Consider the following 27,346-nt stretch of genomic DNA (forward strand, 5'->3'; position numbering starts at 1 on the left):
GTTCACAGAGGCAGCAGCTTTTCTTCAATAAAAAAGAGGGATACCATGCTGCTGCCAGATAAGATCCATAATCCCACTGGCCTGATGCATTCAACCAATCCAATGCTACCTGCACTACTGGATCAATTTGATGTGGACTGTTCATTTGCATTAGAGAAGTGATGCACTCTGATCAGGATTGGATGGATCTGATTATTGGTTCTGATATATAGATCTATTAAGTAATCTATGTCCTTGATACTGAGTATGCAGCCTTACTTAAGGTCCAGCTAGTGTAGCATTCTTTGCAATAATAGCAGCAACCAACAGGCACTAGGTGGTCCACCAGAAATTTACAAATGATCCACCAGTAGACCATGACTTACATACCATTCACTTCCATCTATAGCACACATCGGAAGCTGAACTGAATCTGGATTGTACATTCTAGATCAGGGCTGCACAACTTTGGCCTTCCAGCTGTTGAACTACAACTTCCTGCACCCTTGATTATTAGCCAGTGTGATGGGGTGTTGGGAGCTGTAGTCCAACAAAGCTGTGCGGCCCTCTTGTAGACGTTTCAGGAGAAGACGTAAACCTTTACCAGGGTTATAAACTAACCTTATGGGTGAAAATTCCTTTCTTCATTCTTGAGTTTGGAATTAAAATCAATTTGTAAAAAGACTTCTGGACACACTCTCTAAAAGTGCTATGAATCTTCAGTTTTAATAGAACGTGTACCATTGCCGTCCATCAAAGAGCTGCTGCCCATTGTTGCCAAGAAAGGACCAAAAACAATAGTTGGAACAGTGATAGTACCTTACCTTCATGAATACTTAGATGGTCTCTATCAGGGAGGCCTGGTTTCTACAAGAACACAGAATGGAACTCAATTAGTCCTGATGCAGTACCTGCCCCCCTTCATTTCTATTTAGTTTAGACTGTGCAGTAAAATTCTCCTCACCAGTGGTCAGATATTACAAATGACTATCTTCTCATAGGGCATAGGAAGCCAGCGTGGTGTAGTGGTTAGAGTGCTGGACTAGGACTGGGGAGACCCGAGTTCAAATCCCCATTCAGCCATGATACTTGCTGGGTGACTCTGGGCCAGTCACTTCTCTCTCAGCCTAACCTACTTCACAGGGTTGTTGTGAGGAGAAACCTAAGTATGTAGTACACCACACTGGGCTCCTTGGAGGAAGAGCAGGATATAAAATGTAAAAATAAAAAAATAGTAGTAGTATGAGAATACACAACAGAGCCACTTTACTGAAGCTAATGAGGTCTGGTCAATGCTTGGATAGGAGACCGCCTGGAAAAAAAACCATGTAAACACCACAGGAACATAGGAAGCTGCCTTCTACTGAGTCAGACCATTGGTCCATCTAGCTCAGTATTATCTACACAGATTAGCCATGGTTTCTCCAGCATTACAGGCAGGAGTCTTCCTCAGCCTTATCCTGGAAATGCCAGGGAGGGAATTTGGAACCTTCTGCATGCAAGAAGGCAGCTGCTCTTCCCAGAGCAGTCCCATTATATCTGATGGTAATCAAATGTTGTCTCTCATCCAAATGCAAACTAGGATGGACCCTGCTTAGCAAACCTAATGCTTGCTACCAGACGACCAGCTCTCCTTGAATTCCATAACGAAAGACTGATGAAATACAGATACACCATCTGTTTCTGTTCTACGAGGACAAAACATCCCAGCAATTAGTTTAATTTATGGTCTATCTAGCAGGAAATGGAGTACTTGCTTGCCAGCAGAAGCAGGGAGATAACTGTAAAGGCATCCTCAGTAGAAAAATTAAGGCAACAACAGCTGGGTAGATTGTCCCACTGATGGTTTAAAGGTAGTGGGGTTTTTAAAAAGCACTTTTAGTTTCATCACATTATGGAATATTGCCAAGACCATATAACAGTAGCTTTGAACGCTAGTTATGCTCATGTGACCAGTCACCTCTTGGTAACTGGCTGTCTGCACTGTTTGCCCACTGAGAGGCCATTGTGTGAGTAAAAGATCCCAAATAATGACTGAATGCCACTGCTGCTAAACTTTTAGTTCATATTTTTATATGGAGATTGCTCATATACATAGTCTAAACTGGAGGAGGGACTTAGCTCAGTGGCAGAACACATGGTTTGCAAGTCAAAGTTCCCAGGTTCAATCCCTGGTGTCTCTAGGCAGGGCTAGGAAACCGGTCTGAAACCCTAGAGAACAGCTGCCAATCAGAAGACAATACTGACCTAGATCGATCAGTGGTCTGACTCTATAAAGCAGGCACATATATTCAAGAGAGATAACTTAACTGTTATTAACTTAATTAATGACTTAATATTATTTCGTATGATGTCACTTTTTTAGGAAGCTGGTTTGTGAGCTCTGTTGGGAAGTTGGGTAAGAATCTTAAAATAAACTAATTATAGTCCACTTGGAATGGGAAAAGAACAGTGCTCCAACGAGCAGTCTTCTCTTAGCTGGTCAATGCAAGACAATTAATGTTTTTAACAAATAAGAGTCCAAAGAGTGCTTTTCTTAATGTGGGTGTAGCTCCTGCATGGGGAGCAGCTCTTTTCCTTGTGGCGGTGTCTTCTGTGAGCAAATTCAGAGAACATGCAAGGGACTTTACCTAGCCACTTCTTATCACATAAATGTTTATGCATGGACCTATGCATCCATGCACAGAGGGGTGTATGCTGGGTTGCTTGCTTATGTAGGTGGTTCTCTGGATTATGGCATTGATTGATTGATTGATTGATTGATTGATTGTATCTTATTTTTACATGTATATCCCGCTCTTCCTCCAAGGAGCCCTGAATGGTGTACTACATACTCAAGTTTCTCCTCACAAAAGCCCTGTGAAGTAGGTTAGGCTGAGAGAGAAGTGACTGGCCCAGAGTCACCCAGCTAGCATCATGGCTGAATGGGGATATGAATTCGGGTCTAGTGTTGTGCCCGGACTGGTCCGGAGACCATTCTACAGGCCTCCGGACCGGTTTGGACAAGGGTGGTTCGGGTGGATTGGGGTGGGGGGTTCCTTTTTAAGGGCGGGGAAGGTTTACTTACCCCTCCCGCCACTTTCCAGACTCGACTGCACGTATTTCTTTTAGTAATTGGGGCGGCAGGATACCTCCCTGCCGCCCCTTCCCTCGCTTGGCTGCTGCAAAAGGCTTTAAGAAGCCTTTTGCGCATGCACACGTCTCACTTCACTTCACGTCTCCATGTGTCACGTCTCTGCCTTTTGTAGCAGCCAAGCGGGGGAAGGGGCGGCAGGGAGGTATCTTGCTCACTGCTCCTCTGTTATAGAAAGAGGCAATCTGAAAAATTATAGATTCAAGGCTAACTATTTTACAAAAGTTTGTGCAAACAGAATGGTATTTCCATGTTACATTTTAGAACCCACCCCCCTGCCAGTATGAGAGATAAAGTTATAAGGAATGTGTATATTCTTGGTACTTAGTTACTCTCAAAGTTAAGAAGTCCGCCTATGGGAAAAAATATATATAGATATAGAGAGAGATAGATAGATAGATAGTATCAGAAATGTCTTTTTAAATGAACGTAAGAAAAATACAGTTCACAAGCAATTTCAATATGCCCTTAAGTGAATCTTAAATGAAAATTGTCCTCAGGTAAAACAAAATTAACTTACTGATGGTACTGCTGGAATAGGTAGCTTTTTCCTGCAATTTTAGGGGGGAAAGTTAATGTTACCTTTAACAACTTGCATTTTAAGGCATTTTTAATTCACCCATGTACTTTGTCTACAATCAGCCTTCATAAAGGAGATCGGAATTTGTGTCCCACACTTCCTCAATTGGCCAGGCTATGGAAAATGGCTATGTCTGGGGGGCCAAGGGTACCTTAAAATAATGGAGGTAGGAATTATGGTTCGGATCCTAAAATGCATGAACACAAATATGCTTTTCTGCAATGTCCTCTCGACTCCACCCATGAAAGGCTGCTCTTGAGGGTTATCCCCTCTGGCACTTCATGGATGAGGGACTTCAGTAGCAGGGAGAAATGGCAAACATGGATGGAGGGCACGTCACATGAGCAAAGCCACTTTTTGGGTCCAAGCCCATGCGCCTTGTAAAACAAAATGGGATATACGAAGGTACATAATATGGCGGGTATGAGTGTGCCTTGTAAGGAAAGGTTAGGATTCAAAGAATTGTTCACGTTCTGTATATCCAAGGGAGCTTTGGGTTGGGGTGTTCTTTGTATACAAATCCCCCATGCCACATGTCAACTTGCTTTTGAAAGACAGGGGACTTTCCAAAGCTGCTTGGAATATGACTACTGGATCTGTTGTTTTAAAAAGGGGAGGGGGGAGGCAAAGCATGATCAGGTCTGCTCAAGTTCTTGGACACACCTAAAATAGTTCTTTGGATCCTGGATTTTATATTCATGAACAACATGGAAAGGGTTAAAGAAATGTTTCTTTATCAGAGTGACTTGGCAGACTTTCAAAACACAGTTAAGGTGTTTCACACAGTATTTCTTTCAGCAAAACTGATCAGAGTTAAATGCTCTGGAAGAGCCTTCCAAAGATAGGGTGCCACTAATGAGAAGGCCCTATCCCTAGTCCCCACTAACCAAATCTGCTTTGCATCAGGGGTAGGATCAAGAGCAGGAAGTTTGGAAGACCCAGGCAGATTCAAATTGATGGGTGTGGTTTGACAGGTAGCCTGGTCATGTAGGGCTGTAAGTGCCAAAACCAGCACTTTGAATCCATCCTGGAAGCTAATATGCAACCAATTGAGCTGCCACAGGATAGGTGAATTAATGAAAAATTAAGAGGAAATAACATAGCAGGTGGCAGTTGCTGGCTGGAACCCTGTTGCTGCTACTGGCCTGCTGAGCATCAAAGAACTCCTCAATTGTAACGGAGTCTACCAGATATCACCTTGCCAAGGGTCCTCTGAAACTTGGAGCAGGTCTTGACTGATCTCCACCAAGAGACATTCTGTTAAGTGCATACTTCCATTATGGATACTCTGCACACTGCACCCCTGGGGTTCCTCTTAATATGTGAGCCTTCCCTCCACAAATAATGTGCTCATCATAATGGTAAGCTAGATTTCTTAATATTGGTGTGTACCCTTTCTAGAATGCTTTTCATACACAAGGCAGCTTCTGCTTCACTATATTCAGTAAATCCTTGACTTAAAGATCACAGTATATAGAGCTGTTCTAAAGGGAGGTGAAAGTAGTTTTTTTTGTCACTCACGTAATCCTTGGAAATGGAGAAGGGACTGTAATAGGAGGCGGCTTGAATTCCTGAGCTCCATTGCTGTTGTGATCTAAAAATTCAAAGTGCTTAGTTCACCATACCAGATAATCTGTTCATTCAGAAAGTAAGTTACAACATACAAATTACAAACCTTATAAAATAAATGGCAAAGTAACAAACACTCCTGGTCACAATTGAACACTCTCCAAATAACAAAAGGATGTTGAGGCTCCTTGATGCATGCACAGTTAATAATTTTTTTATTTTTTTTAAAAAATATATATATATACTTACTCTCATCATCTTGTATTTCAAAGCCATCAGGCTCCTGAAATCAAAGCATATTTGTCAGATTAGGGTAGCAATGCAGAAATCTTTAATTTGGGTCAGTAGTGTCCTAGACTAAAAATGCTTTCCTCCCAGGTAGTTGGAAATTTACATAGTATTTAAATATAATTTAAATAGCAATAACAAAGACTCAGTAATTCTTGGAGGAAAAGGCAACCCTAGTCAGTCCTTAGCAGCTTTGTGGAAAGTGGCAGGTAGGCAACAAAGCAAATCTTTATTTTTGTAGAATTATCATGTAACAGAACAAGAAATCTGTGTAGCAAATCAAAACATTCAAACCAGCAATGAAAGGTGCACTCGGTGAATTGATTTAGATAGTCAGTCTGGCAGAAAGTCCCTTTGTCTGGTGGGGTTGCAGGCCCAGACCTCGGGAATACATGTACCTGCCACTCTATGAGTCATGGAGTGACATAATGTGTGCGCTGGCTGTGTGATTTCCCAAATTTCAACCCCTGCGGAGAAGGACTGTGAAAATCATGCCAGTTGCTTGTACTTTAGTACCAGCCCAGTGAAGTACTATTGATCCATGTTGCCTCGCCTGTAAATGCCTATATAGCTGCTTGTGCTCTCAGTGTTGGGCCGCCAAGAGGGTTCGTGCTCCAGAAGGTTGGGAGATGCTCTGTAGTGGGATTCAATGAGATGTGCAAGGCTGTCGTCTGAGAGCCAGCAGCCCAACCCAGTATTCAAAGCTCCTCTCCTACTAGTGTGTTGAGTCCTTGATCCCAAAGGCTGCCTAGTAGCAGCGACATATTTCCCATCCCTCTCTCCCCCACCACTCTTCTCTTCTTTTGTGTATTCTGTATAAAAGTGCTCTGATTTCAGGTGATCTGCGGTCGCCTTTGGTGTCAACGCAAGGAGGACCACACCAGTAAGCTGCAGAAAGCTGTAGGGCCTATCTCAAAGGTATGAAAAAGTGTTTTGAGGCAGTGAGGTTCTTCATCAGTGGATTTTAAATGCTGTCCCAGTGAGATTTGCTCTCCTGTGTCATTCATGAGAGCCCTGCTGGGCCAAACTAACCAAAAGTCTCTCTAGTCCAGCATTCTGCTTCCTCCAGTGGCCAGCCAGATGCCTCTGGGAAGCCCATAAGCAGAGCATGGAGGAGGCATCTTCTTCTGTCCCACCCCCCTCCAATCACGGGCATTCAGTGGCATACTGAACTTCAAGGTTCCATTTAGTCCTCATAGTGGATAGGACTATCCTCCATGAATGTATCTAATCTCCTTGTAAAACCATCCAAGCTATTGCCATCTCCACATCTTGTGGCAGTGCATTCTGTAAATTATACTTTGTGTGAAAAAAGGATTTCTTTTTATTTGTTCTTTATCTGTATATTGGAAGGAGATATTTTTAAAAAATCCCTAAGAACAGTTCTGCAAGCTCAAAACACATTGGACTATTGTTATCGGAGTCTTCTTCACAATAGTGCTGCAGTAAATCCCTTTGTTTTCTGTCCCTCAGGTGACACCGGTTAATTGCCTTTCAACCCAGGTCTTTCCAAATGTGGTTTGGTTACTTACGATTTTTGGTGGAGGGTAGTTTCTAGGGAGAGGCAAAATGTTTCTGGAAAACATAAAATATTTTTGTCATGAACTTTCCCTTGTAATTAAAATGGCAGTTAGACAATTTTGCAATTTTAGTGTTTTAAAAATGTGTGTGTGTGTTTTGTAGTGAGTGCTTCTATTAGGCTGAATTATCCTCTGGTACAGGAAGAGTCTAGTGGGTGCATCTGTAAAGCCGAGAATTATAACTTCTTGTACTGCATGTCAGAGCACATCCTGACAAGTTCTCATGGCAGTAGATCAAGAATTATTCTAGCACTTTCCACACCCCCACACCACAGTGTAAAGGTACAAGATAAAGTGCTCTTCAGCCTATATTGGGGTGCACATAGCTGACACAACCCAGGACAAAAACAGCACAGACGTGTGAAGTCTGTGCAGCTAACTTCCTCCAGTGACTACAGGAAAAGCTTTAAAGTAAAAAAAAAAAAAGCAGCTGTCTGTCTCAGTGAATACTTCCTGTGCTTCTAACATGTGACAGCCAATCAGGAGTATGGGAGGCTGCTGTCTGGGATGAGCTGCCAGAGTCTGGTTCTCATCTCAACCCCCACCACACTGTTTCCACTGGTCTCATGAGGCCTATTAGCAGTAGTTGAGCCTTATGTATTTATTGCATTTGTATCTTACCCTTCTTAGCTTGTGTTCGGGATGGTGTATGTGGTCCCTGAACCCACACTTTATCCCCTCAGTGGTCTCGTGAAGTTAGTTAGGCTGAGTTGTGACTATCAGTGATAGGCGGTGGACACCCAGTGACTTTCATGATTGAGTGGGAATTTGAGCCTGGGTGTTGCTGGTATAAATTGAACATACAATCCATAATACCACATTGAAACCTCAACATAAGGATAGTTTGTGAGACTTGTTGCATATCAGTCAAATTTGCATTTAAACATTCTAATAACTAACCTGGGTATATCTGGCTTAGATAACTCTGTGGTTGGGTTCTGTAGCTGAGGGTTCCTTCCCGGTCTCTGGGCAGGCTTTGGAGGAAGTGGCTTAGAAATCCTTTTGCAGAATAAATATAAGGTAAATTTATCCACAGATTATGAGCAGGTAAAATCCAAACGTTTACATGTAGTGCTGCACAAATGACCTGCCTAAAAGATGCTCCTGAAGGTTGCGGGATTCTCTGTAGTAGGATTCAGTGAGACGTGGCGGGCTGTAGTCTGAAAGCAAATTAGTAACACTTCCCTTTGGAAGTTAAAGTGGCTTCCACTCTCATATGGGCCTGTTTGGATCCTGACTACATTTGCAAAACAAAAGTATACAAAAATACTTTTTAAAAAATGGCTCCCTCTGAAACTTGATTAGCCAAAATAATTGGCGATAACATAAGATGAACATGTTGCCTTTCTGAAATAACAAAATCATTCCATGAGGGCAATAGGTGTAAACCAGAAATCATACAAGAACCAATGGCTAATACCCTGACTAAGTTACTTGACAGAGGTCCTGCTTATATTAATAAAAGTTAGGATGTCTGCCATTGAAATAAATGGAATTTAAGTGATTACATCTACATTTCAGTTATTTAAGTGGATTTAAGAATGATTACTGAGTTTTTATCACCTCAATTCTTCCCAGAGCTCAAACAGAACAAATGGCTTGACCAGCTTATAGAACTGCTTCATTGTCTGAACCTTGACATACAGTGTGAAAGATGGGCAGCCGTAGTTGCCATCTGCCACATGCTTGGTGTAATGTGTGACAGGGCAATATGTAAATAGGTTGCTTCATGGGATCTTTTTGTGCACCAAGCTAGCATGGATCTGGCACTGGTGTATCCTTGTTGCTTGTACCAAGTGCATTTTACTGTGTCGGTGAAGGGCACTTGTATGCCTGCTGCCCTACTACACGCAGAAGACGGATGATTTGGTGAATGTGTGAACCAGTGCACAAATATGGCAGCCTATTCTTGGAAAAATGGGGTGTAATATCCCAAATTCCCATGATCCACTTCATATAGGGGGTAGGGTTATGGAGACTGGAAGAATCACTCATAGAGATGCTACTTCCTATTTAGGCATGAGAAGAGAGTGCCTACATTTACAAAGTTGTCAACCAGTCCAGATACTTTCCATAGCTTATCACGGATACTCCAGATACTCTCCTGATGAGAAGCTATGAAGGATGTTGGGAGAGGTTAGCAGGCTGTGCATTTTAGATACCCCTGCCCCTCTTTCTAGCCCCCCTAAGATCCAGACTTCAAATGATCTTAAATGAATTGCTGGCCCACGTGTTGCCCAGCCACCTGCTGTCGTAAGGGAGCTGCTTCCCTAGAAGTGAGGCTGCTCTGAGCTCAGCTGCCATCTTGTTGAGCAACAGAGTGAACGTGGAGTGAGGGTGGAGCAATTGTTGCTGATTTCTTTGCCTCTGTTAGTGTTCTTTGCCATCCAGAAATATGTCCCAGAGGGTCATGCAGCCTTCATCCCATGCACAGTCTGTTGCTCGATGAGACATCGGATGAGCTCAGAGCAGTCTTGCTACATAGGGTTGCAGCTCCCTTACAGCAGTGGATAACTGTGTGTCATGTGGGCTACTGACCTCCATGTGCTTCAGTTTTCTTTGGTAAATAGTAGACAGTTCACGTCCCTCGCATGCTGGGATTGTGGTGGGAAGTAGGGATCAACCACAATCACAATCTGCACGAGCCCTTAACTGACTGCTATTTATCAAGGAAAATTGAAGTACATCAAGGTCAATGCATTTAACATCAATGTGGTGTTTGAGCTGAAGAGAAGTATAAAAATCTTCTTTACAAAAATATCTAGCTTGTAGATAAAGGATTAGGGCATATGGCTTCATTGGGTGAGATACACAAGACATATGCCTGAAGGATACAGGATCATGTCTCATTCAGTCTCCCACACAGCTGGTTTGTTGTATTTCCCACATAATACTTGCATATTCCATAAACCATTGACCTGGTATGCCTTTAGTACCTAGATTCCTTCAGGAGGACATGAAAATGCCTTTGCCATATAATAGAAAAATGCTTATAGCCTTTCACAATAATTAATTACCTGGGTAATGGAGGCGATGCCTTTTCCTGTTGGAGAAAATTAACAGTTCAGTTAATTAGTATTTGCAAGTGATGCTTTAGGTCGGGCACAGCTCTCCAGGTGTTACTGAATTACAACTCCCATCACCCCAGCTACAATTACAGTAGTGGATGATGGGCATTGTAGTTTGGCAACATCTTGAGAGCCACATGTTGCCTACCCCTGCTTGCTTACTTTATTTATTTACGGTCAGTGACCAAAAGAGAAATGTACAGTCATTAAAAACTCAAAATCACATAAAATCCTTAAAATAAGAGTATATTATTTAACCCCTGCTTTAGATAGTTGATTTCTTGGAGAATATTTTCAACCTACAGCCAGCAAATGCTATATCTTCTCAAAATGCCGGTTATAATGGGACAGCCAGATATAAATTCATGCTGAACGTAGATATCTGTCTCATGTCAGACTTCAAAGATGTGAGGTACATGCATATCAAATAATTCATGTTCTTCTTTTGCTAAATTGCTACTCAAATATATTTCTGCAGCCTTTACATAATTAGGTGACACAAAACAGGGAAGCATCACTTGGTGCAATTATATCTGCTAGGTTAGGTTATATCTGCTAGGTTGTCCAAGCCTGCACTGAAACAGAAGAACTAAGCATTCTTCTGCTAGGAAGCTACTAGTGTTACTGTTATAGCACTTTCTTGCTTATAAACTTTAAAGCACTGTGAAAAAACTTACTGTGGTGTGCTCCGCAGGGTCTGCATGGGTCCAGGAATCCCCCCGTGGGCACAGGAATGCCCCCAAAGGACAAAATACCCCCCCCGCAAACTGCCAAATCATGGGGGAAAGTCTGATCCTCCCCCCCAGAAATGAGCCACAAAAATGACTCCTTTAGACAAAATGGCAGGTGGAAGTGACTTCCGTGGTCACTTGCGGCCTTCTAGGAACCATGGATATGTGGGTTTTAACCCTTTCGTATCTGTGGATTCTGGAAACGGGTGTCTTTTAGACACTCCACGGATACTCAGAAAACAAATCAACTTGATGTTCATAGGTTCTCTTCCTAAGGAAGTAGTACATAATTTCTCATCACTGTGGAAAAGGAGGCTGGCAGCCACACCAGGCTCCTTGGTACTCCACCAGAGCTCAAATCGAAACCACCAAGGGCCAGCAATGCAGAGAGACAGAAACCCTTTGCAAATGAGACTGCAAATCTGGGCCCTATGGTCCATAGGGACCTTCTGCATGATCCCCACCACATGTTAAGGTCATCTGAGGAGGTCCATCTCCAGTTACCACCGGTTCATCTGGTGGCAACTCAGAGGCGGGCCTTCTCTGTAGCTGCTCCTGGGCTGTGGAATGCACTCCTGGCAGAAATCCGCAATTCAAGATCATTACTGTCCTTCAGGAGAGCTCTTAAAACCTATCTGTTTGGCCTGGCCTTCCAGAGTTTTAAATGATTGAAAAATTGTTTTAAATGGTTGTCTGGTTTTCCAGGGTTTTTAGCTGTTGAATTGTTTAATTGGTTTAATTGAATTGTTTAATTTAATTTAATTGAATTGTTTAATTGGTTTAATTGAATTGTTTAATTGGTAAATCAAATAATAGATAGATAGATAGACAGATAGATAGATAGATAGGCTGGCTGGCTAAGGGCCCCTTGCCTAGAAGCCAAGAAGGCAGAGTTGAGAAATAAGATGCTGTTGGTGGATATAGTCTTAGATGGGTTATGAAAATAATGCCTACTAACTAGATCTGAGCTGGAGTGTGACTGGGGGAGTTGAAGGGACTGACTGGGGCTGGGGATTCTGGGAGTTGAAGTCCAATAACATCTGGGGACCCAACGTTGAGAATCCCTGCTCTAGAGCTTTCTGCCTCTAGAGGGCACCTGTCACCAAGTCTGATGTTCTTGTTGGCACTAGTTTCAACTGCAGAAGACCTTTTTATCCACCTAGGCAATTTAGATCTTTTAAACGTCTGTTTTTAGTTTTCTGTTCATATTGCTGCTGTCCTGCTGTGTTTTTACTGTGCTTTATAGTAATGTGTCTATTTTATGGTTTTAAATTATAATTTATCTATAAGTTGCTCTACGAGCCTTTGGGTTGAAGTATTATGTGGTAAATAAAAAACAAATCACAAGCATAGTCGGGGTTGACCACTTGAGACAGTAAACAGATGCAAAGCAATTTCGAACATGTACATAGGTTTATTCTCGTCTGAGTAGAAATGGTCCACATGCACTGTGTATAAGGAGTGTTTCTTCTCATCAGTGAAAAGATGTTAATATACGAGTATGTAAACTTATCTTTTAATCACTGTGCCTACCGGACTCTGTGACTTTACCCTTCTCTGTGTGTGTGTGTGTGTTTAAAAAATATGGATAGAAGATCATACCTCTTCCTCCGGAATTTCATAGACATCTAGGAAAAAAGTATTTAGATTAGACACACAAAACCAAGATATCTACACATTCATAAACAAATACAGAAATAATACAAAGAACTGAATCTCAAAATAAGATTTGGCTTACACTTTTGACATTCACTGATCACTTAAATAAGTGGGAAAGGTTTTAGAACTGGATGTCTCTATTTCTCTTCAGGAATTTTTTAATGTGGTAAACCATATGTGGGCAATGTTTGTGTTTTGGTCCGAATACTTTATTTGGTTAAGTTCAAACCTATTTCTCATTAAACCAGTTACTGAATTGCTTAATTAATTTTAGCTGTCAGATACAGTGAGGGAAATAAGTATTTGATCCCCTGCTGATTTTGTCCGTTTGCCCTCTGATACAGAAATGACCAGGCTATGATTGGAATGGTAGGTTTATTGTAGCTGTGAGAGACAGAATAACAACAAACAAACCCTCAAAAGCCCAGTGCCCAAAAGTCAGCGATGGATTTGCATTGTAGTGAGGGAAATAAGTATTCGATCCCCTATCAACCAGCAAGATTTCAGGCTCCCAGGTGTCTTTTCACTATATGCAGGTAACGAGATGAGATGAGGAACACCCTCTGTAAGGGAGTGCTCCTAATCCCAGCTTGTTACAGTACCTGTATAAAAGACACCTGTCCATAGAAGCAAGCAATCACTCAGCTTCCAAACTCACCACCATGCCCAAGACCAAAGAGCTGTCGAAGGATGTCAGGGACAAGGTTGTAGACCTGCACAAGGTTGGACTGGGCTACAAGACTATCGCCAAGCAGCTTGGTGAGAAGGTGACTACAGTTGGCATGATAACTCGCAAATGGAAGAAACACAAAACAACTGTCAATCTCCCTCGGTCTGGGGCTCCATGCAAGATCTCACATCGTGGAGTTGCAATGATCATGAGAACGGTGACAAAGCAGCCCAGAACTACACGGGGGGAACTTGTCAATGATCTCAGGGCAGCTGGAACCATAGTCACCAAGAAAACAATTGGTAACACACTACGCCGTGAAGGACTGAAATCTTGCAGTGCCCGCAAGGTCCCCCTGCTCAAGGCAGCACATGTACAGGCCTGTCTGCAGTTTGCCAATGCACATCTGAATGATCTAGAGGAGAACTGGGCGAAAGTGTTGTGGTCAGATGAGACCAAAATCAAGCTCTTTGGCATCAACTCAACTCGCCGTGTGTGGAGGAGGAGGAATGCTGCCTATGAGCCCAAGAACACCATCCCCACCGTCAAACATGGAGGTGGACACATTATGCTTTGGGGGTGTTTTTCTGCTAAGGGGACAGGACACCTTCACCGCATCGAAGGGATGATGGACGGGACCATGTACCGTCAGATCTTGGGTGAGCACCTCCTTCCCTCAGCCAGGGCATTGAGAATGGGTCATGGATGGGTATTCCAGCATGACAATGACCCAAAACACACAGCCAAGGCAACAAAGGAGTGGCTCAAGCAGAAGCACATGAAGGTCCTGGAGTGGCCCAGCCAGTCTCCAGACCTTAATCCCATAGAAAATCTGTGGAGGGAGCTGAAGGTTCGGGTTGCCAAACATCAGCCTTGAAACCTTTCTGACTTGGAGAGGATCTGCAAAGAGGAGTGGGACAACATCCCTCCTGGGTTGTGTGCAAACCTGGTGGCCAACTAGAAGAAACGTCTGATCTCTGTGATTGCCCTCAAGGGTTTTGCCACCAAGTACTACGACATCTTTTGTGAAGGGATCGAATACTTATTTCCCTCACTACAATGCAAATCCATCGCTGACTTCTGGGCACTGGGCTTTTGAGAGTTTGTTTGTTGTTCTGTCTCTCACAGCTACAATAAACCTACCATTCCAATTATAGCCTGGTCATTTCTGTGTCAGAGGGCAAACGGACAAAATCAGCAGGGGATCAAATACTTATTTCCCTCACTGTATGTGTTACTTATTTTTAAAAATATGTATGTTTTGTTACATTTTACTGAGCACTGTAAATATCTATATACTCAAGTATACCTTGTGAAGTATATGAATCAAGTTTGGATTTCTGACAGCCATGTGACCACCTGCAGTCGTGCACAGAGCCATTACTAGGAACTGATTGGCAGTAAGGATGGTATGGATAACTGTGGTGCAAACAGGAAGATGGCACACCTATATACTAGAACACTGAATGGCTTTTGAACACACTGTCCAGCTGTGATGGCCTTTGTGATCTAAAAGTATTTTTGCATTTTTTGCTAATTGATTAACATGGCCACCTAATTTTGAAAGATTCTATCTTGTATTATACTGTAGTTGCTAAGATTCTGTTCACTATTAGATGGAAGTGCTTAGAAAAACACCAGCAGAGCTTACTGTTTAAACCTAGCTTTACAGGTTACATATTAATTTCACATTTCACAATGGGGCAAGGGATGAAAAAGTTATAGATCTGTTGTTCTCCATATCCACCAGGAGGTGCTGTTTTCTATGAAGAGACCTCATGGTATTATTAGCTTCAAGGAAATTGGAAGCAGTACAATTAGATTAAGATGTACATAGAAAAAAACCTACTCTCTCTGACTTGACCAGTTTACAGTGTATAGACCGAATGAAGCATTTTGCTTATACTAGACAAAATGGTGACATCCCTTTTAGCTGGCAACAGTGTAGCTTCAGGGCCAATTAATTATCCAGAAATCAACACAAGATGTGCAGTAAATTAAATTCATCTAACTCCCTGGCCATGTAGCAATATGGTCAGCTGAAAGCTCTGTCCAAGAGGCCTGACTGATTCAGTAAATGATTTGAGTGACCATGTGTTGAAAATTTATCTGGCTTGAACAGATGATTACTTTGAAGTGATGAAGATGCATTATACTGAGTTGGGTCTGAGCCTCTCCCTAATTTTTCTTCATGGCCAGCTGCAAGATGTATTGAACCTGATGTACATTTGGGGCCTTCTAGATGACTACATGTTTTCCAATGGCACAGTGAGAATGCCAGGATGTGGGATCTCTTGTGTGGAAGTGAGTATTCTGCAGAGATCAAAAGATGTGGTAGATTCTGATGCCACCATGACTTTGACAAGTTGCTAAAAACTCCAGAGCCTTTCTCTGGCTCTTGCATCACAGCAGGTCCATGTGTACAGTATAACATCTGCAAATCTAAGTCTTTGCAAATAACCATTTAAGCAAAGATGATTGACAATGTAAACAAAATTGGAACATATTTAGTACATTAATTACACATCAGCTTGGATGCAGAAGTGCCCTTCTGCTAGCAGAAATCCCCCTCCACCCAGAGAAGGACTCTTTCTGATTTAGCAGAAGACGAGTGCATGAGAGAAGTTACTGCAAAGCCAGAGGTCTTCCTCCACTTTGTGAAACCTCTTGTGCAAGATGCTTTGCACAAGGTTATTGCAAAACTCTTGTGGTTCACTAGAGTTTTTATGTTGCTTATGTGTTCATTTTGCCAAATCATAAAATCTCAAGGTGGCTTACAACAAAGAAAAGTAATTAATTGGAAGGAATTTCAAGCCTGTATCTTCTTTATGCCACTTTTTTCTTGTACCAATATTCAATACACTGTGAGGTCTTATTCTGCACTGCAATAAGACTCCCACTAATGCTTGTGCAATAATTCATGAAACAGCACTAAGTCACTTTTTTCCTTCTACTCACAGCTCTCTGGATCCAAGTTATAATGAGTATCCTGAATAGTTGTGTGGAAGTACCCTAAGTTACCCATATTTACATTCTCTCTCTCTCTCCCTAGCAAAAATGTTACACAGATCTTTGAAATGAATTCTTAATTTCATAAGCCAAAAAGCAATGTAGTGTGTTTCTACACTCTCTTCATTATAATGATGCCAATTCTTCTTACCTTGCATGGAAGGCGACACAGGAGGAGGTGGCGGCGGCAACGCTGAATTGCTGGGAGGATCAAGTTTTAATGTGGGCTTGACGTTTCTGTTCACTGGAGCTTAAAAGGACAAAACTATATCTTGTCATGATCATGAAAACTAGAATTGCAAGTATTATGAGATGAAAGGTCTGTTATGCCCCCTCCCAAATAACAACAGCAACAAAATATTTATATACCGTTTTCCAACAAAAGTTTCCAAAGTGGTTTTACAGAGATAGATAGATAGATAGATAGATAGATAGATAGATAGATAGATAGAGATAGGTAAATAAGATGGCTCCCTGTCCCCAAAGGGCTCACAAGCTAGAAAGAAACATAAGACAGACACCAGCAACAGTCACTGGAGGTACTGTGCTGGGGGTGGATAGGGCCAGTTACTCTCCCCCTGCTCAATAAAGAGAATCACCACATTAAAAAGGTGCTTCTTTGCTCAGTTAGCAGGGGTGCAAAAAGGCTATCCATTGGAATTGTTCCAAGTGAATGAGAGCATCAATCAAAAAACTTCATGCTTGTAGAATGTTATGTGTTGCCTAAAGCAACAGTGCATGGACAGGATCCCAGGAATATTTTGTAAAATAACTCAATCAAGCATCTAGTTCTCATGGTTTTAGGGAATTTTTTTGAAAATGTGCAGAAAGTGGCCAAGGTCCAGTGTGACATGACATAAGGGTGGTCAGGAGTATAGCTAGGGGAGAGAGGCCCCATGTTTGCCCCTCTCCCGGCAGCCCCTTGGAGTAAGGAAGATAATGAAGAAATAGGGAGGAGTGGAGTTGGGTGACCTGGGTTCTTTGAACCCATCAGCTCAATTATAATTCACCCCTGCAGGTGGTGCTGATCTGCTCGTGCTGCTGCCGCCGGCTTGTAGTGAAGCACTGGTAAGGTAAAAGTAAAGTGTGCCATCAAGTCGATTCCGACTCCTTGCGCCCACAGAGTGCTGTGGTTGTCTTTGGTAGAATACAGCAGGGGTTTACCATTGCCTCCTCCTGCTCAGTATGAGATGATGCCTTTCAGCATCTTCCTATATCGCTGCTGCCCGATATAGTACCAGCGGGGATTCGAACTGGCAACCTTCTGCTTGTTAGTCAAGCATTTCCCCGCTGCGCCACTTAGATTAGCACATTTGCATTTTGGAAGCGCTAGATAGATTGGGAACATGAGGCTTGATCAGTAGCAGCATGTTTGTTTCCGTTCTAACTAGTCCTTTCAGAATGCAGGCATGCTAATTGAAGTATTTGTGTTCCTGGGCAAAAGTGTAACACTGGCAGCATTTCACTACAAGTCTGTAGCAGCGTGGGCACATTAGCACCACTGCATTATGCTGTGGAGGATGTTGACTAGTATCTTTTAAATGGGTCTTTTGTTTCCCCAAGGCCCACAGCCTTTCCCCCCGTCTCCAGATTTTACCACCAAGCAATGCACCATTCTTCCTTTCATCCTCACCATCCTAACCATCTGAAAGGTGTGTGTGTGTGTGTGTGTGTGTGTGTGTGTGTGTGTGTGTGTGTGTGTGTGTGGTGGGGATGGGGGGCAGTCGATACCTCACAAAAATAAATCAATCTGCAAATAGAACTTACATTCATTCAGAAGTCTGATAACACAATTAGGTTTAAAAAAAACACTTCAGAAACCTAGACCACCTCTGTGTGTCAAAATTGATGCCTTTGATGATTATCTGTGAACTTATTTATAATAGATCTTTTCTTTTGTTTTATTTGTATATGTATTTCTCACAAATATGTTTGTAAAATCTTATGTCTTGATCACTTATTTGGCTTCAGAAAATTGTGTAAAATAAACCAAATGCTTACGTTTAACAGGCTGTGAAGAGCTTTCTTCTGTAGGCTCAATATAATTGTCGTCTTCATCATCTACTGGTACAACATAATCTGCCTGAGGGAAACGTAGAGAGGAATAAAAAGACTGTCTTATGTTTCAAGTATAATATATGGCACCAAGCAACTAAAGAGAGGCACTTCCTACAATGTAGAGATTAAGATGTGAGACTTAAAAGTGTCTGCTTTTGGCTGGTTCATGTCCAGTGTAGTCCTTGGTAACACTGACTAGTAATAGCTGTGGTAGGTCGTAAAAAAAGAGCAGTCTTCTAAGGATGACACCTCTTTTTTCTTAAACTACTTCAGTGTTAAGGCCCCATGAAGAACAGATCCTCTATGATTTTTTTCTCTCTCTAAACTCCATTTTACACACCTGAATCCTTATTTTCTTGACTTTAGAATATCTTGCTTGATTTTATAACTATATAAAAATTCTGTGAAGGCATACCATTCAATAATAAATCAACAACACAAGACTAAAAATGACAGACTTTCACCACATCTTCTAGAGTTGGAGATGAATCCTATATATGAAAGAACTTTACAGTGTCTGTAAAATACTTGCAGGGTAGAACTCTGGTGGATCTTAGGTGTTAATTGATTCCAAAAGGTCAAGACATTATGAAAAAGGAACTGCCCCAAGCCTCATTCCAGCCTCATTCCATATGGAAGGGGCTCTGCACAAAGTCACTGTCTTGGATCATAAAGGACCTAGCCATAGTAATGCATGCTCTGATAGCTTTTCAGGATTAAACTACATGTGACATTGTGCTTCTGATGTGTGTTAAACTTCTTTGATAGGCTGCAATTAGGGATGTGTAAAACGTTTCAGTGTTGAAACATTTCACCTCGAAATGGGCCATTTAGAGTATCTCAGTCTTGAAACAAAACCCTAAATGGCTTTTGTCAATGTGTAAGGGAACATCTTTTCTCTCATATACTGCAACAAACTGGTGAGATATCGCTTTGATTTCTATAATACCTACGGTAAGATAATCTTCCATTAGAAATATGCCTTTTTCTGCATTGATACCTGAATTCCGCAGTGGTACCTGAATTCCGAGATCTGCCAAGCTTGTTCCTTTAAAAGTGGTGGTGGATACTGAAAACATACCACCTGGTCTTCTGAGACCTCCAAGTTCTGGCTTTTAGTGTATTTTAGGCAATTGGTTTAGTTTTAAATTTGGGTATTTATTAATTTCAATTATATATTTGCAACGTTTATTTCTGTTCTTAATTCTGTGTTGTAGGTAGCTTTGAGGGCAGTGTTCTTTCTAATTTTTTTCATCTGTGTGCGGAATGAGTTTTGTTCTGGGCAGCAGTGTGTGCACACATGCACTCAGAGTGGGGCCTTCCTAATTCAACCTGAGTGGGATCTAAAATGTACTGAGCGGACATAAAAAAAACTTGTGAGTGTGCGCATGTGCACACACCTCAGAAGGAACACTGTCTGAGGGCTTTTAATTTGGACAAGTGGTTTATTAATTCAGTTCTAAATGAAATGGATGGGCTCATTTAGAGACCGATTAACAACCAGAGTAATGTTGTGTGTGTCCAGAAATGTGTGACGGGGAAGGGAGGTTTTCACAGATCTCCCCTTGCCTTTGCAGCACAGCACGCCTCCGAAAAGTGACTCCTGAGGGTTGTGGGACTCTCTGAGACATTTTTTAAAGGTACAGAGGACTGCAGAAAAAAGGGGAGATCAGCAAGCCATTTTTAGGCTTGTGCAGTTTTATTCTAGATGTCAGCCATGCTCTAGACATATCTAGATTACTGTAATGCACTTTATGTGGGGCTGACTTTGAAGATGCTTCAGAAACGTCAACTGGTTCAAGATGCAGCTGCCAGATTATTAACCAAAGTTAGCAGATTAGATCATATTACTCCAGTATTAGACCACTACTAGCTAGCAGGGTGTTTCTAGGCTCAATTCCAAGTGCTGGTTCTGACTAGCCCTAGAAATAGTTTGGGACCAGAATATCTTAAGAACAGTCTCCTCCCATATGCTTGGGACGGGGTGATGGATGGTCTCTCCTCCCATGGCACCCCTGACAAACAAAAGGCTGGATGGGAGTCAACTGTGGCAAGGCTTCCAGGGAAGATCCCAACAAAAGGCAAGGACAGGAGCATTCCCATTGCCAGCATGAGAGTGCTGCTCCTATGAGAATTCTCAAGACCAGAGGTAATAATAATAATAATAATTCGATTTCTATACCGCCCTTCCAAAAATGGCTCAGGGCGGTTTACAAAGAGAGATAACAAACAAATAAGATGGCTCCCTGTCCCCAAAGGGCTCACATTCTAAAAGGAACATAAGACACACACCAGCAACAGTCACTGGAAGTACTGTGCTGGGGCTGGATAGGGCCAGTTACTCTCCCCCTGCTAAATAAAGAGAATCACCATGGTAAAAGGTGCCTCTTTGCCCAGTTAGCAGGGGTCTGCTAACTGGGCAAAGAGGGGAGAAACTCTAGTGAGGTGGGAGATGAGAGGAGAAACTCTAGTGAGGTGGGAGTTCTTCCACTTGGCAAGACTGTGAAGCTTTCTGGAACTCCTTTATCTCCAAAGAGACAGTTTGAGAAGGGAGCAAAGCTGACAGGAGGGCAGACCCCAGCACTTAATATGAATATAAGGAATGTAAACTGCCCCACTCCTTGAAGGTTACTTAGAAGCCACTAGGGGCAGTACAGTAGAGGTGAGCAGGAGACCTCCCATCACGGAGATATGCCCAAACATCGAGCTGCTCCATGTTCTCCTGCTGTCTGAGGTAAGGCATATGGACACAAGAGCTGGGACCTTTTCTGTCATGGCACCAAAACTTTGAAATTCCCCCCTAAGGGATGTCCACCTGGGCCCATCTTTACTTGCCTTTCAGCAGGTAGTGGAAACTGTTTCATGTCAACAGACTTCTGGCTCTTTTTTTACTGAAGTGTTATTAACCCTATGTTGCATTGTACTGTCTGCTTGTATTATCTTGCTACTTTTAGAAACTGGATTATTAAAATCATTATTAAGTTATTAAAATTGTTTACCTGCTTTATCTTTTTAAAGAAAAGGCAGGGTACAAAGGATTGGTAAACACATGGGGGAAATGACTCTAAGGAACTGAGAGCAACCTATCAGTATTGTATTTGAGAGATCCCAAATCCTGTGGGCCAGAATAGTATGTGAAAACAGAGAGTTCATTCCTGTGGTTTGCCATGACTAGCTGTCAGCTGACATCCAGGCTAACACTGTGCATGCTGGATAAGTTATAAGTTTATTCTGTCATTGACCAGCAAACATTTACAATAAACCAGTATGTATTTTACAAATAATATAACAAAACTTGGCCATAACAGAAATAATCTCAGATATCACATGTGCAGTGGGGAAGGAATGCTTTCCCCAGATCCCTATCTTCCTTCTATAGCCCTCTATGCCTGAAAATATGTCCTTGAGGGTCCTGTAGCCCTAGCGCCCTATTTTTAGGCGGTGCACAGAACTGCAGATGGGATTGGCAAAAATTACTAGTCCCTTGTTGCACATGCAAAATGTTATTTAACATTAATTTGGATACCAGCCTTTGTCTCTAATGAGTAGTAGCCTGCTTTATCTGTAAGCGTTACCTCTTCATCAGTGCATTCCTTTTGTTTAGGTGGGATTTTTGGTCTTGGAGCAGCAGATGGAGTTGGCAAAGTAGGCAGTGTCTTCGGTTTAGATGATCGCATTGGCAGGTTGGGCAGTGGCTTGGTAATGGGCCGAGAGTGCTGCTGTTGATGTTGATTATCTATACATGAGAGAAGAAATCCAAGAATAATGCTTAACTTTTTAATGGTTGCCTGCAACCTCTTCCATATATGCAAATCTTTTGTTAGTCGACACCAGGCCCCATGTAACAAGAAAAGTAGTCAGCTTGTCAATTTCTGCCATCAAAGCATGTGGCAAACTCATATAATCTGTACTGAATTTTGCTGGTCTGTGACCGTACCAATAAAAACTGATTGTTTGATACTGAATTATTCTGAGTCAATCTTTACGTTTGAGTTCCTGTGGCTTTCTTATATTGTTAACTTTTTTTGAATCAAACAGTTTTTTGTCATGGCTACGGCTAAACAAATAAACTAATAGATTGACAAAAAACAACCACCACCCTCGTCCATATCTGTGCAGCCATGTTTATTTTATCTGCTTATAGAATGAGAGTGATTTAAAATGTGACACTGATGTAGAGGATCAGGAAGTGTAAATACATTGTGCTTCCTGTTCTTCCACATTTCCATCATGTCTGAAGTAATTCAGTCCCAGTTCAGCTTATTTGTTCAAAAACAGAGGCCATCACAAAAATAAGATGAACACATTATAAATCCATCATCTCAAGTCTTCAAATAATTTTAAAACAAACAGTATCCAGCACAACACAGCATCAAACTGTACCAAATTAGATCTACTTTTCCTTGTTATCACCAGTTTGAATGTGACATATTTATCTTGATCTGACAAGAAGTAACATACTTTGTCCGAGTCAGTTCTATCTGAAACCCACCCAAGGATTCCAGCAAAAAACAACTTCTGGTGGCTACAGGAAGTATACGTACACAACATATTGTACGACAGATAAACATGTGTTGATCTGCCAGCATCTTCACCTAACTCTTGATTATATGTTGATGGCATATTGAGTGCTGTAAAGCAATTCCTCAAAAAGTGGCTCTCAGTATATTATCAAGCCTTTTGCTTTATCTCAGTCTAGACATTTAAACCCTTCCAGTGTCAAACACAACTTACTTTTAGAATTTCATATTACTTTATCCAACTGTTCTGTTGTTTAATGTATCAGTGTTCCATTTAAAAACATGCCCTCACAAGCTTCTTTGATAGCCTTGCCACATGCATATACTGTTGCTTGAAACTACATATTGTTATTGCTTTATAAACTTATGTCATAGCTGAGTAAATACTGACTTCAGTGCGTTCTCTCTCTCTCTCTCTCTCTCTCTCTGAATACTGAAGTAAACATAAGAATTGAAAAACTGAACATTTTGATTATTTTGAAGATATTTAAAACTGACTGATCCCATACTTCTGTTCCATGTAAGATCATTGATATGACATTCTGCATAAAGATCTACAGGGCTGGGTCCATTAAATCCTCGCTCACTTTACCAAGGACAAAATTAAATACTGCTTGGGTTATTTTGATGGCCTCTCAGATTACCTTCCCACAAAGTTCCTCTATTGAACTCTAGGTATTAAAACATTTGTCTGCCCAGTAGCTTGTGCACTTATGGGTCTTTGGTTGCATCCTAAATAGGGATGTGCTAATCGATTGACTCGAATCAATTTGATCCAAATCTGGTCGATTTGGGTGATTCGAGCTCAAAACAAATCTGCCCAGACACTCCTGGCCAATTCGAGATCAAATCATGTCAGATTTGATTAAAATTGATTTGAGATTTGGGTTCCTCCTCTTAATTCCCCCAGATTTCATTTTTTAAAAAGGCTAAGTTTGTTAAAAAAGGGAGAAAGAAGCTCTAGCCCTTGTAGAAATGGAGTTATGGAGCAAAATGTGCAGTCACTATTTTTCAAGTGTTTGGATTCCTTGGTGTATAATAATGTTTCCTCAATGAATCCCTATGAAGATTCATTACACACCTTCATTTCTTCTATTCATTTTGACTGTCTTTGGGCAGTGCCAACTGTCAACTGCCATGTGCCAATTATACCCCGCTCCCAACCGCAAGGCAGTGGGGTACTACTCAGTTTATGTTCTAAGAATTTTTTCAAGTGTCTAGATTCTTTGGTGTCTAATAACCTTTCCTCATAATGAATCCCTATGAGGATTCATTACACACCAGAGAGTTTAAATACCTCAAAAACTCCTAAAACATAAACCGAATACCCCATTAGCTTGTGGGTTGGAGGGTAGTTAGCAAATTAGTGGGATACCACTAATTCCCCACCCCCATCTGCAAAGCAGTGGGGTTAAAATTAACAGAAGAAATGAAGGTGTGTAATGATGACACCAAAGAATCTAAACACATCAAAAAATCCTAAAAAATAAACTGAGTACCCCAGTATGTGTGTACATAGTTAACACATAGCAGTCAAAATGAACAGAAGAAATGAAGGCTTATAATGAATCCTCATAGGGATTCATTATGAGGAAAAGTTATTATACAACAAAGAACCCAAACACCTGAAAAATAGTGACCGTACATTTTGCTCCATAACTCCACTTCTACAAGGGCTAGGGTTAGCTTTTTTTATTTTTAATTAATTAAAGCTGGGGATCCATGTTAGCATTAGAGATAGGGCAACTTTGAATCCCCATTATTTCCTATGGCGGAAATATACAAAACCAGTAAAAATGTTTTATAAATCATTTTAAAAATCAACCAAGTGCCTCACTGCCTGCAAATTTGTGTGGTAGGTGGCACCAATGGGGACCCACCCACCACCCACATTTGGTGCCCCTAGGACCTTTAGAAGTGGGCCAAATGGATCAAAATCCAAATCCAAATAGAATAGACTCCAACTTTAATCAAATCTGATCAGATTCAAGTTTGCAGATTTGAGTTTGAATTAAATCTGGCGGATTCAATTCAACTTCAAATTGAATTGCAAAAAATAGATTTGTGCACATCCCTACTCATAAACCCTACAGTCTGAGTATTGTTATCATTTAACACAATTTTACCCATTTACAGAAAGCATCACAATGTGCTTGACAACAACTTTAGCCTTGTCTGTGTCAGTGATCCTGAACAGACATCACACAGAGCTAAACCCTAAACTCAGGTGTGCATACTCCCTCCTCCCCTTTGTGCATAAGGGGAGGAAGGATTCGACTTCCAGTCCTAATTTAGAACAAGTCGGGTTCTGTTGTGATGTCCAAATTGGGTGATCTTGGCTTATTCTAGCCAGAGATTGCAAATAAACAGGATCTGAAGCTCATGGATCTGGAGCTGGGGTTGTTTATCAGCTTCAGATCCTTGTTTATTTGCAAATTCTGGCTAGAATAAGCTAGGATCTCCCCATTTGGACTTTGACAGATACTAGGGCAGTTTACATAATAAGAATGAAGTTGGAGAAGCCTCCTACCTTAGTTCGGTTGCTGTGATCAGCAGTCAGTTAAAAACATGGACAGAGTGTGCTAAGCAGCAGCTGGGTCAGAGGGCTTTTTGTCCTATCTCATTCAGCAGCTGGGTACATCTGCTGGGTGGGGAGACCTCTGACCCAGCTGCTGCTTAGCACTCTATCTCAGATGGTGCCTCTGACTTGGCTTTGATGGACAGCGGGGGCGTATCTACGGTAGGGCAGGCAGGGCACATGCTCCGGGCACCACTTGAAGGGGGCGCCATTTTTTTAAATTAATTTTTTTTAAAAATGGCTACTGAAAACAAAATGGCCACCGTGCATGCTCAAATGGCCTCTCTAAGGCCCTAAGCCATGCCAGGCCTTGCAGAGGCCATTTGAGCATATATGGCAGCCATTTTGTTTTCACTGGCCATTTTTTTTAAAAAAAGTATTTTTAAAAATGGCCACCACACATGCTCAAATGGTCCCTGCGAGGCCCTAGAGGCCAGTGGGTTGGGGAACCTTTGCAGATGCCCCCCACAGCCTTTAGGGAGCCCCCGAAGGGGCTACAGGTAAGATTAGAGATATATATAAAATATGTCACCGTACACATATTCAGATTGGCACTATGTACAGAGAATCAGGGCTTGTGGATACTGAGCTGAAGCTTATGAGCAAGGATTGTATTCTTTTGCTCTTACTTTGCTTCTTGTGATCAGTGAGTTAAATGTGATGTCTTAATAATATGACTATTAATGATGAATTTGTCTTTGAATCAGTGTGAAATTCTTAGTATTATTAAGGCCCACTGGGAGTTTCTTGCTCTCTTTCTCTCATTTTAACTGTCTTTCTGAAATACTAGAATATATTCCAAGCAGTGACACAGTTTATTCTGCATATTCTTTAATTATTTTCACAGTATCTAGGAAAAGTCAAATTTTCCATTTATTTTTAAAACTTGTATAATAGTGATACTGCAATGCATAGTAGAGAATTAGACAGGCACTTATGTTTAGTTTTCCAAGTACACCTCCACATAGTATATGGGTATTTCATGAGCCCCAGCATATTGAAATTTGTAGTTTTCCAGCATTTTTTGGTCTGGCTACGTCCACTGCTAAATAGTTTTTGAAATATTCAAAGATTAATGAGCTTGACTTGTATTTTTGAGTTGATATTATGGTAAAGTTATCTGAAAGATGGGTGTCAGATGTTTGGACAGGGGGTGCAATTTCAGTGCTTGCCCTAGGCGCTATTATCCCTAGATACGCCTCTGATGGACAGACACCTTCTGAATTAGGGTAGGAGGCTTCTCCTACCCCTTTCTTGGTCATGTGAACAAACCCACTGGCTTGAAAACTGGAAATGGAATTCTCTCTCCTGAGGCTAGGGGATGTCAAATGAATCCAGAATTCAATCTTGGCTCTGGGTGACATCTGAACTGGACTATTGAGACAGAGGCTATATCAACATCATCTAATACCTGACACTTTATAATTAGCAATTGAAATTTTTTACAGGCCTTGCAAATCTTCTGTTACATTGTTCATACACAAGCTGAACACAAAAAAGACCAAAAGCTATCCTTGCTTGACTCATCTTTTATCAGGGATTTTCTGAGCTAACTATTAGCCCACAACTCAGTATTTGAATGTAGGTTTGTTTGTTTTCCTAAACCCATAAAATCTATTAAAGTTTATTTTTTCAAGAACAAGATAAAAAATTATAGCTGAGGGGAAAACGTTTAAAAAATAAAATAAGCACAAAAATGACTGCATTATAAGAAAACTCTGCTTTTTGCACTAAAATATATAAGGGTGATATGATAATTTTTAGGAACTTTAAGTAAATCTGTTCCATCAACCATGCGCAACATGGCTAATGTCTGAAGCAGAATTCTTGCATCTGCTCTGGGCAGTAGATATGCAAGCAGTTCCTCCTGTTCCTTCCTAATCAATGGGACATTCAAAGCTGCCCCGAGTATCTAAGAAAAACA

General features: G+C 41.4%; 2 protein-coding genes across 12 annotated transcripts in view; one reads left to right on the forward strand and one right to left on the reverse strand.

Annotated features, from left to right (window-relative positions):
* Positions 1 to 22,284, forward strand: part of ZNF518A (zinc finger protein 518A) — a 53,345-nt gene extending 31,061 nt beyond the window's left edge. For 2 of the 3 annotated variants that reach the window (XR_008318503.1, XR_008318504.1), the window contains 2 exons: positions 15,457 to 15,561; positions 16,430 to 22,284. The gene's annotated coding sequence lies outside the window, so the exon portion shown is untranslated. The remainder of the gene's footprint in view (positions 1 to 15,456; positions 15,562 to 16,429) is intronic. The other variant, XR_008318502.1, reaches the window with a different exon arrangement.
* Positions 1 to 27,346, reverse strand: part of BLNK (B cell linker) — a 170,403-nt gene that overhangs the window by 15,447 nt on the left and 127,610 nt on the right. For all 9 annotated transcript variants that reach the window (XM_053304890.1, XM_053304888.1, XM_053304889.1 and 6 more), the window contains 11 exons: positions 21,900 to 22,060; positions 18,268 to 18,349; positions 16,418 to 16,516; positions 12,531 to 12,556; positions 10,147 to 10,172; positions 8,030 to 8,128; positions 7,082 to 7,124; positions 5,511 to 5,544; positions 5,214 to 5,286; positions 3,633 to 3,663; positions 804 to 846 (listed from right to left, as the gene is read on the reverse strand). In XM_053304890.1, coding sequence (XP_053160865.1) covers positions 804 to 846; positions 3,633 to 3,663; positions 5,214 to 5,286; positions 5,511 to 5,544; positions 7,082 to 7,124; positions 8,030 to 8,128; positions 10,147 to 10,172; positions 12,531 to 12,556; positions 16,418 to 16,516; positions 18,268 to 18,349; positions 21,900 to 22,060 — 717 coding nt within the window. The remainder of the gene's footprint in view (positions 1 to 803; positions 847 to 3,632; positions 3,664 to 5,213; positions 5,287 to 5,510; positions 5,545 to 7,081; positions 7,125 to 8,029; positions 8,129 to 10,146; positions 10,173 to 12,530; positions 12,557 to 16,417; positions 16,517 to 18,267; positions 18,350 to 21,899; positions 22,061 to 27,346) is intronic.

Source organism: Hemicordylus capensis, chromosome 3, assembly GCF_027244095.1.
Source record: "Hemicordylus capensis ecotype Gifberg chromosome 3, rHemCap1.1.pri, whole genome shotgun sequence".
NCBI lineage: Eukaryota > Metazoa > Chordata > Lepidosauria > Squamata > Cordylidae > Hemicordylus > Hemicordylus capensis.